At 35.6% G+C, this 13,546-nt stretch overlaps 1 protein-coding gene across 1 annotated transcript in view; it reads right to left on the bottom strand.

Annotated features, from left to right (window-relative positions):
* Window positions 1-207: 207 nt before the first annotated feature.
* Window positions 208-13,546, bottom strand: part of LOC127103871 (regulator of nonsense transcripts 1 homolog) — a 28,611-nt gene continuing 15,272 nt past the window's right edge. Inside the window, exon 2 of the mRNA XM_051041114.1 lies at window positions 208-629. Within this exon, the coding sequence (XP_050897071.1) occupies window positions 208-629 (422 nt within the window). The remainder of the gene's footprint in view (window positions 630-13,546) is intronic.

Genomic DNA, 13,546 nt, shown 5'->3' with positions numbered 1-13,546 from the left:
TTTCACCTTGCACGGAACGTGTTCGGTGAAAGTTTTAACAAATTTCTTTCTTCTTTTTGTTTCAGGTTTATTGTGTGGCGTTTGAAAGTGTGTCGTGGTGTTGTGAGCTTGAGGTTATCGGTCTTTAAGGTTCCGCGGTCGCGATCTGGTGGAGGAGGTGGTTGTGTTGCCGATCGATTTTTCGGCTGCGAAGGAGATAAATTGCGGCTAGTAGAGAGAATTCGTCTGTGATTGAAGTGGATTAAAATTAGCCACATTGAAATGGTTCTGTGTTGCATCATCTTGCAAGGGATCACTGAACCCCACCTGAGTGGAAAGCCCCTGAGATCCATGGCCCATGTAGTCCTGAGACATAAAGTTATTTCCAGAACCAAAGCGTGAATATCCAGCTTGAGAATTTTGGTTCAGAAAGTTCCCTGGGAATCCACCTTGTGCTCCTTGTGTTGCATAGTCAACAGCATATCCACTTTGAGAAGCCTGTGTAGAGAAATCAGTTACATTATAAGGAACATGAGATCCTTGGCTCTTGAAGTCATCACCCAAGAAGTCCTGAGACATTCCAGGAACAGAAAATTGATCTCGGAATGACTGCCCCGCCCCTTGGACCGATATATTATTAGCAAAGCCAGGTTGAGATAGTGGACCACCAACAAATGGCTGGTTGTTTGGGTTCTCTAATGCAGGGAAATTAAGTGTGGATCCCATATTCCTAATAGGTTGTTGTGTGCCCTGTTGATGTGGAAGATGATTGCCAATTGGAGGTGTAGTGTTTGGTTTTTGATTAGAGTGAAGTTGTGAATTTGCACGCATGGAGGGAATGGATAGCAGGCGGTCCCTATGTTGGATGGAGGTTCACGCCTCTTTTATGATGCAAGTGGAGGAGTTTAGAGTAGTTGTGGCTTGTAAGAGTTTTCATGACCATGGTTGAAGGTTTTATTTTCATGGTTTATGTGTTATGGTAGAGATGATGGAAATTTTATGCAAGCTTGTGTTAAATGGATGTTGTTGAAGTGGTAATGGATTATATGGTTTCCATGAGCTTTTTATGACTGTGTTTGGATCTTGAAGAATGGAGATATGGTGGTGAAGGTGAATTTGGTTATTTGTCGCAATGGAGGGAGTGGATCTCTTCCAAGTTGAATCTCAGATGGTCTTTTTATGGTTTTTGAGTTGTTATGTTATATGTTTTTTGTGGAAGTTTGAATGAGTTCCCCCCTGGACGTGATGCATTTGTTTTATGTTATATAGAAAAAATGGTGATGATCCTGTTGTTAAGGGTTGACGTGAAGGATAAAGGGTTGTCCTTTTTTTTGGTCTCCCCCTCCTCTGAGTGTATGTTTGTAAACTTTCCTTAAATGCCTCAAAGTAAAAAGGTAACCACTTGATGCCATCAAAATAGAGACATTGAGATTCCTTTATTTTTTGTCTGCGTCTGCCTGCAATATCTTGGCTTTTTCCATATGTATAGAAACAAATTCTTTTTATGAAAAAGGGGTTCACTTATTGGTTTTTATTGTAAAAGGAATTTGAAGTGATTAAATTAAAAGAGAAATCAAACTGTTTTAAATAATAAAGAAAAATAAAAATAAAAATATAGACAAATATGTTTAATTATTTCCATTATTTTAATTGAAAAATTAAAAATACAAAGGACTCAAAATAAAAAAGTTGGACGCAGAAGTGCCCGAAAAAAAATGAGTGCACCAAAAATGATCAGTGCAAAATAAACTTATCGGAAAAATACAGCGTTTCTTTTAATTTTGAAATAAATTTTGACCAGTTAAACAGGCTTGAGCTGATAAAAAAATGGCCGAAAAATTAGCTGAAAAATAAATCGAGCATACCAGATTAAACTACGCGAAACGTAGATTAATAAAGTTGATGTCTGGAAGCTTGATTTTAAAAGTTTCCGTCCACTGATTTGACGCACACCCATCGATTAATTCAACCGGTTTGCTTGTAGATCCGAAAAAATTATTTCGACTGATATTCTAGGCACTATGCGGTATGGAATGCATGGTATGCTATGTAGACACGCAATAGCTATGATGAATATATTGAATCAGCGATTCAGGGTCAAAATTGGGGTGTGACAGTTGCCCCTATTTAAGTATCTTCAACTAGAGAATATGAAGTAGGACACTCTTCATATGATCATAGTGGGAGATAGTTAAATACTAAGAAGACTCGGATTTTGATCCTGAAATGAAAATGCTATGATATGATATGCATGGATGCAAGATTCTCTTTTTTTTATAATTTTTATCTGCTAGGGATATGGTGAACCCTTAACAGGAGATGCTACTAGACAAACCAATCTGTGGGGAATGCTGATGGTCCACAGGGAGACAGACAAATGGTAAAAACCAACTTGTTGGGGAAAATAATCCTGCTGGAGAATCAGACACACACTAGAGAGTACTCAAAGTGAAATTCGATTAGCCAAACTTAGAATACAAGAGATTTCGGCAGTAAGTTCACACATGACTTACTAAACCCGAATAAGAAAATTTTCTACAACAGGTTCATACATGACCTGACAATGCTGGGGAATATCAAGAAGTTCTGACAGCAGGTTCAGACATGACCTAACAAACTCAGAAAAATTCAAAAAGAGTACATCGACAGGTTCATACATGACCTGATGACCGACTTGAACATTTTGAGAAAATTTCCACAACAAGTTCATACATGACTTGACAACATTGGAACAAAAAGTTCAGCAACAGGTTCATACATGACCTGACAACACTGAAATAATCAAAGAAAAAGATTCTTCAAAACAGGTTCAGACATGACCTGACAATACTGAAATAAAGGCTCAACAGCAACGAGTTCATACATGACCTGACAATGCTGGTACATTTAGAGAATTTTCAACAACAGGTTCATACATGATCTGACAACACTTGATTATTCAAAGAATTTTCAAAAGCAGGTTCATACATGACCTGACAAAACAGGAACATTCAAAGAATTTTCAACAACTGGTTCAATCATGACCTGACAATGTCAGGGGACATCAAAAGATTTTATCAATAGGTTCAAACATGACCTGACAATAGTAGAAAATAAACAAACAAAAGTTCCATCAACAGGCTCAAACATGACCTGACAACATTGGAAAATTCCAAGTGTTTCAACAACAAGTTCAGACATGACCTGACGATTCTGGAGAAAGTCAAAGAATTTATTAACAGGTTCAGACGTGACCTAACAAACTAGAAAACACAAAGAAAACTTCAACCATAGGTTCATACATGACCTGAAAATACTGAAAACATACATATTAAGTTTCATCAATAGGTTCATACATGACCTGACACTTTAGAATACATCTGACAATTCTGGAGATTTCTCACAAGAAATTCATCCAATCAAAGATTTTGGAGATTCCTAATAGGGAATTTATGCAAAACAAAGATAAACGGGAGTCTTCTTATAAGTAGATCATCCACGCAAAAGGCTACGATGATTCTTTACAAAGAAATCAAACAAAACCAACATCATTGGAGTTTTCTAACACGAAAAACCTCCAAGCTTCTGAGAATTCCTCAAGATGATGAGTCATACATGACTTTCACGGAACCATCAGGAAAGACAGGATAATTAAACTCTCTGTACGTGCCAACAACAATTGGACTTTTAATCGTAAGTAATGGATTACAACCAACTTTTAACGGATTTCGCCAACAACAATTGGACTTTGACTTTAAGCAATGGATTACAACCAGCTTTTAACAGATTTTGCCAACAACAATTGGACTTTGACTATAAGCAATGGATTACAACCAGCTTTTAACAGATTTTGCCAACAACAATTGGACTTTGACTGTAAGCAATGGATTACAACCAGCTTCTAACGGAGTTTGCCAACAACAATTGGACTTTGACCGTAAGTAATGGATTACAACCAGCTTTTAACAGATTTTGCCAACAACAATTGGACTTTGACTGTAACAATGGATTACAACCAGCTTTTAACAGATTTTGCCAACAACAATTGGACTCGAAATGATGTTGGCGATAACCAAACTTCAGATACCAATCACGATTGTATTTACAAACGTAGTGACAATGATGCCAACAAAAAATGGGTTTAAACTGAGTTCTAGTGACCACTGAGCTTCGAATAATGCCTAGTAACACCTGAATTTTAGGAGACACCGGTGAGTCTTGAAATAATTCCAGGGAGTGGCATAGGGGTTCTGGAAGGGCGTCAGAACAAAATGACATGTCTGGGAATTCTTCAGAGAGTAAAAGAAAGAAATTCTGGAAATGCATCATAATTACAAGTGATATTCCGGAAATACAGCAGAATAAAGACACATCTGGTAATACATCAAGGAAATTCTGGAAATACATCAGAATACAAACACATCCGAGAGCACATCGGATAGGTGGGGAAACATCTGGAAACACATCAGACAAGTTATAGAAATACATCAATAAACAAAGGAGTAATCCGGAAATTCATCGGATAATCCAAAAAGGAACTGAACCTCATGGAAAAAAAATTGATAGGTGCCAACTGAGTTGGACTTGAAAATGACTGAAAAAAAACCGGATGATGGTTTAAGGTCACCAAAGACAAACTGGATTTAGAGGTCAAAGGATATAGGATCAACAACAAGACCTGGGTCAATATAAAATGAGCGTGAAGTATATTTCGGCTATGCATGATTTGAGTTTGTTTTTATGCATGATATATGAATGATCATGATATGAAAATGTTTACACTTGAGTGGACTGAGAGTTTGTAAAGGCTTTTTATGGAGGTCATGATTCCTTAACACCGAGAACTCAACCAAATATTTTGTGATAGATATTGTCAAAGGAGGAATCTATCAAGCTTGACAGTCACAACTTAGCCAATGGGATCCTCTTGGAGGATTAATGAATCGTGCTAGCATAATTTTCGGGCACTCATCCTAAACTCAATAGTTATTGACGTGTGGCATAATTTGTTTGAGTAGTTTGAAAGCATGAAGAAAGAGGTTTTTCCCCTCTGTGGCTCATCTTGCCTCAATCTGTTGGGTCTTTGAAAATGTTCACCTTGAAAGTGAGTTTGGAACAACTTGACATGAGACGATATCAAGATGGCTTGCCCCAATGTTTGAATACCGCAATGATCTAACCCTGACTAACCAAGACCTGGAATGGTAGACTTCTGATTGTATGTCCTTAGATAGTTGGACTCAGTGAGCTTTTGAGGTGGCTTGCCCCTGTCTGAGTCTTGAAGCAAATTACTCTTGGCTAGATGACCCTTAGGGTGATTGGCTTGGATTGACCGATACTCAAAGTGATTTTCCCCTGACAAGAACTCTTTCACTTTATCAAGTTTTTCAACTGTATATTGTTGGAATTTCCTTGATGCTAAGTGTTGACTTACAAATAAGATTGTTCGTTCAAAAATGGTAATTTTAATGCAGTGCTTATGCAAAAATTTGAAATCAAAATTTATTGATATGAACGAGTGAAATACAGTGAATGGGTCATTGATAAGAACACAATGATGATCTAGTCATTCACAGTATGCAAGTTAGTGCGATCAAATGATTAACAAAAATCGTTTGGAGTCAGGTTAACACAACCTTGTTGTAGTATGCTTTTAGAATAAACTCTGCCTCAATTAGGTCTTTTAAGGGTTGTAATGTGGACTGGTTCACGATTTTTTGAAACAAAAGGATATAAGGCTCAAAATTTATTTTTTACCCACCCCTTCTTCTTTATGATATCCAGTTCCTATGTTCAGTTAATTCAATACACACATTCGACTTCAAAGGTGCGAAAGTGAAAATGAGGATTCAAGATGAGATTTTCTTGAAATGGCAGTCACCATATTTTGTTTTTGTTGAGGATTTAATGACCTCTTTTGATTTATTTTCCTTATCCCTGATTTTGCCTGGACCGCTTCTTTGAAGCTTTTGGTCCATCGGGATGCCCTGACTCTTGCCTAAGTCATTTTGTGGTATTTGACTTAGCGGACTTTTTTCTGTTTTTTTTAAACGTGTTGACTGCCACATTATTGGTGGATGAAGATCAACCAACACTAATTTTAGCTTTTCTCAACTTCTTCGACACTTCAACATGTGCGCGAAGGATAACATGTGGTTGAACCTAATTGGAGGGTGTACATATGGAAGATTTTTTTTTAAAGATCGAATGCACGATCAAACTATCTGAACACAACTACCCTGCCCCAGGTTAAGATTAAGGGTTTTAGATCCGAAATAAACACCAACTTCTAGGCTCAAAGTGGTTGTCTAGGGATTAACTCCTTATCACTTCAGTGTTTGGGGATTTGAAACAATGCCTTACATCATCGACAAGGTTTTACTCAAAAGCATACCACAATAATTTCAGATGTTTTGTTTTCATCATCCTCCTTCCAATCTTTGTTAACACAACAGTTTGATAAACAAAAGTGAATGAGAGGAGTATTTTTGTTTTTAACATAAATGAAAAACGAGTGAATACGAATGGATTAATTCAAAAGATGCATAAACACTTCATTAATCTTACCAATTCAAAGAAAACAACAATGCTTAAAAGCAATTAACGATCAACATGCAAGGAAACTACAAAAGAAGTGTTGAAACAACCAAATGATTGCCAGCTTTAGGGAATGACTTCTTCAAACTTGATCTATTAACTTGTGGGGACACCCCTTGCGATCTTCACACTTACCCGGTCGATGGGTTAACGTTTACTACCAAGCTTTCTTCTTGAAAGGCTATGTACCTGTTGTCAATCAGCTGTTGTACTTTGGCTTTGAAAGCATTGCAGTCTTCAGTTGAGTACCCTTCTGATCCGGCATGGTATCCACATTTCACATTTGGGTCATACCCGGGTGGGTAAGGTTGTGGAACCGACTTAAGAGACTTGGGAACCACCAACGAGTTTTGAATCAGAGGTTGTAGAAGTTGGCTATATGTCATGACGATTGGATGACGAGGAGCATTTCTTCTTTCCAACTTATTTTGAGGCCTAGGCTGATTTTGATATTTGATTTCGATATCTCGGGCCTTGGGCTCGTTGATTTGGATGAGGAGCAAACCAAGATTGTTGGTAATGAAGACCAAAAGGTGGTCGTTGCTGGTATGGCACTTTGGGCATTGCTAACTGCTCATTTTTAGCCACGTGAAGGTTGGGATCAAGAAGCTTTTTGACATTGGCACGATGATCTTCAAATTCTTTTCCTTCAATCTCATCGTTGAACACAACCCTCTTGGATCCACTACTCACTTCTCCTTTACTTTCGTTGGTATGGGTCGTGACATTGGAAATCCAAGGCGATATCTCAATGCTCTTACCAGGAAATGATGATTGTCATACCCCAAAATTTGCCTGTTAATTTTTATGATAAATTGATTCATGCATGGCATTCATTTCACATTTGCATTCATTCATTAGCATACATTCTCATATAAATTATAAATTTTAATTTATTTATTATGTGATACAGATATAAAAAATAATAATAATTTTGGTTATCTGTATGATATAAATAAATTTTATATATATAAATAAAATAGTTTTAATTTAATGATAAATAAAAATATATTTGAATTTTAATTATATAATTAAAATTTTAAATTAATTTTATTTGTTAAAGCTCATTAAATTATAATTATTTTTTATAATTTAGTGACTCATGTTCCATTTATTCATTATTTATAAATATTATTTATTTAGTAATTCACGTTTTTTACCTAATAAAATTTATTTATAAGAGTAACATGTTTTTAAGCCCATAAATTATAAAATAATTTTGGTTGATATAAGTAAGAATAATTTTGATTTTTTTTTAAATGATGAAAGTAAAAATAGAAATAGGTTTAAATTTTAATTCAATTATGTAACTAAAATTTAAATTAATTTTTATTTAAATTATTCATTATTTATAATAATATTTGTATTTAATAAATATTTAGCAAGGTTAAACCCTAACTTTCCTAAAGTATAGGAAGGGATCCAAATATTTAGCAAGGTTAAACCCTAACTCTCCTAAAGTATAGGAAGGGATCCAAATATTTAGCAAGGTTAAACCCTAAAGTATAGGAAGGGATCCAAATATTTAGCAAGGTTAAACCCTAATCCACACCATTATAAATACTTCATATGGCAGCAGCAAGGGGAGGAGACGAAAAACGAGGAGAGATACAGTAGAAGAAGATACACAAGGCAAGGCAGAAGCAAGAAAATTCACGGGCAGGGAAAAGAGAAGTAACCATAAAGCACTCATAGCCTGAATAAGAACAACACACATACAGTGAGCAAGCTAGAAGAATCAAATCCCCAGTAAGTGTTCATTATGGAATTTGCATCCAGCATGATTACCTTGCAATACTCCTTAATTCATGCATGAATAATATTGGTTTAATATATATATTGAGATGATGTATTCATGGTTTGGTGGATGTTGATATTGCTTTATTCAAGTATGCATTTGTTCTTGATATGTCATAGCATGTTGGAGAAATTCTGTTTGCATGATTAAAGAATTATATCTGTCATTTAATTATTATTATATGAGTGTTGTTTCTAGCATGATTATGTTTATTTCACATGCTGTTATTACATAATAATGATGATGATGATATAATGGTGATAATATAAATCCTTGGTTGTCTTTAACGTAAAATTTGTTTTATCATTATCACTTGCAGTAAAGAGAACTAATACATGAGTAAAATAATATAAGCTTCTTGATTTGTGCATGGCTATTTTTATTATTGCATGATGATTACATATGATCTTATTTTATATGTGTGGTTTGATATAAGATGAAGTTACAGGTTTGTTGTATTCACATGAAAGAAACAGCATGAGAAAAAATAAAGTAGTTTGTCGTAAGAGAGAAAGTTGTAACATGCATGGTGGTGTTGTGTCAAAATGGAAAAATCCATGTAGAATTAATATATATTTTAATGAAGGCGAACAAATAATGAATGGACCAACATGGCTCGTTGGTAGCTCCCCCCTCACTACAACATAGAGGTCCTGGGTTCGAGTGTTTTTACTATGTTTACTCCCTTTCCACTATAATTAATTCACCACTATTTTTCTATTATTAAAATAAAACCCATTAATTAATTTTCTTTCATATATCACTTAATTAATTAAAATGGGCTATTTTGAATAATAAAAATCTAATTATATTTTTTTTCTTTTCTTTTAAAATTTCTATCAATTTAGTCTAAGTTTTCCCATAAATTCATTAAAAAAAAAGTTTCTATCATTATAGACTAAAAATATTCTTAATTCATTCTTAAATTTTTTTTATTTCTTTCTTTTTAGTTTAATTAGGTTTTATTATTTTGTATGCCCTTTTAATTTTGTACTCGTTAATTAAGATTTAGATATTTTATATCTCCTTTTAAATTATGTACCCCATCCCGAAGCCATGTAATAGCTTAGTCTTATTTTTCGCACTTTAATTTTTCCGTACTGTGAATATAACTGTCTAGATGTATGCTAATAGGATTGCATGGAAAGATAAATAATCGAACTTAGATAAATTAATTCAAGATAATATATCTGAATCCAATCATTTCCACACTTGCACCTCTAGGGTAACCCTCTCTTTGTTGCCTTACGATATTACGGTCATGTCCCGCGAATGTGGGGATACCCTTAGCAAAGACCCTTTCGATTAAATCATCATCATCCCTAAACAGATAAGTCATAGTCCCTTCGATCAAAAGGTCAATGTCCCTACAAGATAAATCTGTAAGAACAAAAAGTGTTCTACAACAGACTCCATGATTTTGATGATAACAAAGGATGAAACCAAAAATGGCACCCTAACGAAAAGTTTCTAAGTGTGCAGGGTTCTAAAGAAAGAAGAAATAAATCTGATGATGTCATCAGATGCACAACAAGATCAGATACAAATTATCAAGTATCAGAAGCATCTAAAGTGGAATCTCGTTTCAAGAAGCTCTGACTCTGGACAAAACTGCAAAGTATCAGAAGCATCTGAACATGAAGTAAAGTCTAGAAGCTCTGACTCTGAACAAATGCCTTCTGTAAACTCTGGAAGTTATCAGCGCCATCTGAACTCTCAAGAAATAACATCAGAAGCAAGATTCTCCAGATACACGAACACTCTAATCAGATTTGTTAATCATGATGAAGTAACGTTTAAGTCAAGTTAAAGTTCTGCAAATGGATTTCCTCAATTAGAAAGAGACGTTAATCTCCACTTCCAAGAGAGAAGATACTACTTGTGGTAAGTAGTCACTTCTAAAAGAAAAAGTCTCCTGCAGAAGCTATTTATGGAATGGCGTAATTACATCTCATTATCCAGCAGATTTAACTCTACTTCAACTCTATTTCAACACTACTTCAACTCCTATATAAATAGAGAAGAAATCAACCTTCAGTAAGCAAGAAATCACTAGCCAAAACTATACTGAAATTATATCACGCTCAAGAAAAACATCTTTGTTCTTGAAAGATTTTCACTAAGCTTTTGCTTATCAAGTGAAAAATTTGTTCTTAAGTTTGTAATATTTGCTTTCTTAGAAGCACTCTAGATTACACATCTTGTATCTATTTTTATTTGATTTCCTCAAGTGACTCTTTGTAGTCTGTAGACTTGAGAGGACTAAGAGATTTTCTTCTCTCTTAGGGGTTGTTTGTAATCTTTCAAGATTAGTGGATTAAGTCCTTGTTGAAGGCGAAATCACCTTGGCCGGGTGGACTGGAGTAGCTTTGTGTTATAAGCGAACCAGTATAAAATCATTGTGTGATTTCATTTTGCAAAAGCGCTTATTTTTCAAACAATTCAAACCCCCCCCCTTTCTTGTTTTTCTCACCTTCAATTGGTATCAGAGCTCCGGCTCTGTTATTGATTTTCTAATCAAACACTTAACCGTGTAGAGAGATCCAGTACGAGAAAAACAATGGCCCACTCAAATGAGAAAGATTCTTACAATGCCAAGCCTCCTGTTTTTGATGGAGAAAAGTTTGATTACTGGAAAGATAGAATCGAAAGTTTCTTTCTGGGTTATGATGCTGACCTCTGGGACATTGTCACAGATGGATACAAACCTCCAATCTTAAATGGAGCTGAAGTTCCCAGAAGCAAAATGTCAGAAGATCAGAAACGTGTTTTCAAAAATCACCACAAGGCCAGAACAATACTTCTAAATGCTATATCATATAATGAATATGAAAAGATCACCAACAGAGAGACTGCCAAAGATATTCTTGACTCTCTGAAGATGACCCATGAAGGAAACTCCCAAGTCAAGGAGACGAAGGCTCTGGCGCTTATCCAGAAGTATGAAGCCTTCAAGATGGAAGATGATGAAGCTATAGAAGCTATGTTTTCCAGATTTCAAACTCTTATTGCAGGTCTTAAAGTGCTAGACAAAGGATACACGACTGCAGATCATGTTAAGAAGATTGTCAGAAGTCTGCCAAAGAAATGGAGACCAATGGTTACTGCTCTGAAGTTATCAAAGGATCTGAACAATATCAGCCTTGAAGAACTTGTTAGTTCTCTCAGAAGCCATGAGATAGAACTAGAGGAGGATGAGCCTCAGAAAAGGAACAAGTCAGTGGCGCTGAAGTCCAGACCTGAAAGACGGAAGTCAGACAGAACCAAAGCCCTTCAAGCAGAAACTGCAGACACTGATGACTCTGAATCTGAAGACTCTGATGATGAAGAAGAACTGTCCCTACTAACCAGAAGAGTTAAGCAACTCTGGAAAAGGAGGAACAACAACAACTTCAGAAGATCAAGACCCAGAGGGGATCGATCAGAGTCAACTTCAAAAGGTAAACCTAACAAAGATATTACCTGCTTTGAATGTAAAGAAACAGGTCATTACAGAAATGAATGCCCCAAGCTGAAGAAAGATAACTCTAAGAAAGAAAGCTTCAAGAAAAATACCTTCAGAACAAAGAAGGGATTAATGGCCACCTGGGACGACAGTGAATCCGAATCATCAGAATCTGACTCTGATGAACAGGCCAACGTAGCTCTTATGGCTACCACATCCAGCAGCTCAGATGAAGAATCTGAAGAGGTATTTTCTGAACTTTCTAGATCTGACTTAGAATCATGTTTATCAGAAACTCTTACCTCTCTTCAGAAATTAAAACAAAAAGTTAAAGACATTAAAGGCCTTCTTAAAGCAAAATCTGAAGTATGTAGTAGACTTGAGACAACAATTCTAGCACGAGATGACACTATCAGATCTCTAACGATAGAAAGAGATGGAGCTAAAACAAAAAGCTTAGAATTAGAAGAAACGTTGTCTCAAGCACCACAAACTTCAAATGAAATTATTTATAAATATGAAGAAGCCTTTCAACAATTTCTGAAGAATGGGATAGATAGGAGTATTATGGCATCCATGATTTATGGAGTAAGTCAGAATAATAAAAGAGGAATTGGGTATGATTCTGAGGAACATAAAACCTCTACCAGTAACCAAATTAAATCGCCTTTTTCATATCACTACACACACACACAAGAACACAAATTTAAAAATGCTAGAAGACCCAAAGTTGTAAGAAACTCTGGGAAAACTAATCTGAAAGGACCCAAGAGATTCTGGGTACCGAAAGATAAGATCATCTATGTTGCAGATATCCTATGCAGCAAAGTTCAGACACCAATCATGGTACCTGGACTCTGGATGCTCGCGACATATGACGGGAAGAAAGTCTATATTCCAAAGCCTGGAACTTAAAGACACTGGATTTGTAGGCTTTGGAGGAGATCAGAAAGGAAGGATCAGAGGCTCCGGAACTATTGGTAATGGTACTCTTCCCTCTATATCTGATGTTCTTTATGTAGAAGGATTAATGCATAACTTGTTATCCATAAGTCAATTAAGTGATAACGGTTATGATGTAATCTTTAATCAAAAAACGTGTAAAGCCATTAGTCAGAACGATGGCTCTGTCCTTTTCACAGGCAAGAGGAAAAACAACATTTATAAAATAAATCTTTCTGATTTAAAAGATCAAAATGTTAAATGTTTAATGTCAGTTCACGAAGAGCAATGGGTATGGCATAGACGCTTAGGCCACATTAGCATGAGAAAACTTTCTCAGCTAACTAAACTTGAGTTAGTCAGAGGCTTACCTAAACTGAAGTTTTCTTCAGATGCTCTGTGTGAAGCTTGTCAGAAAGGAAAGTTTTCAAAAACATCTTTTAAAAAGAAAAATGTTGTTTCTACCTCCAAGCCTCTGGAGCTTCTTCACATTGACTTATTTGGTCCTGTGAAAACAGCATCAGTCAATGGAAAGAAGTATGGACTAGTAATCGTTGATGACTACAGCCGCTGGACATGGGTAAAATTCCTAAAACACAAGAGTGAGTCTCACTCTGTATTCACCAGTTTCTGTTCTAAAGTGCAAAAAGAATTTGACTCTAAAATTGTTAGAGTCAGAAGTGATCATGGTGGAGAATTTGAAAATAAAGATTTTGAAGAATTATTTGATTCTAATGGAATATCCCATGATTTCTCCTGCCCTAGAACTCCACAACAAAATGGAGTTGTAGAGAGGAAGAATAGGA

Source organism: Lathyrus oleraceus, chromosome 1 (assembly GCF_024323335.1).
Source record: "Lathyrus oleraceus cultivar Zhongwan6 chromosome 1, CAAS_Psat_ZW6_1.0, whole genome shotgun sequence".
Taxonomy (NCBI): domain Eukaryota; kingdom Viridiplantae; phylum Streptophyta; class Magnoliopsida; order Fabales; family Fabaceae; genus Lathyrus; species Lathyrus oleraceus.
This window is presented reverse-complemented; position numbering and strand designations above follow the sequence as displayed.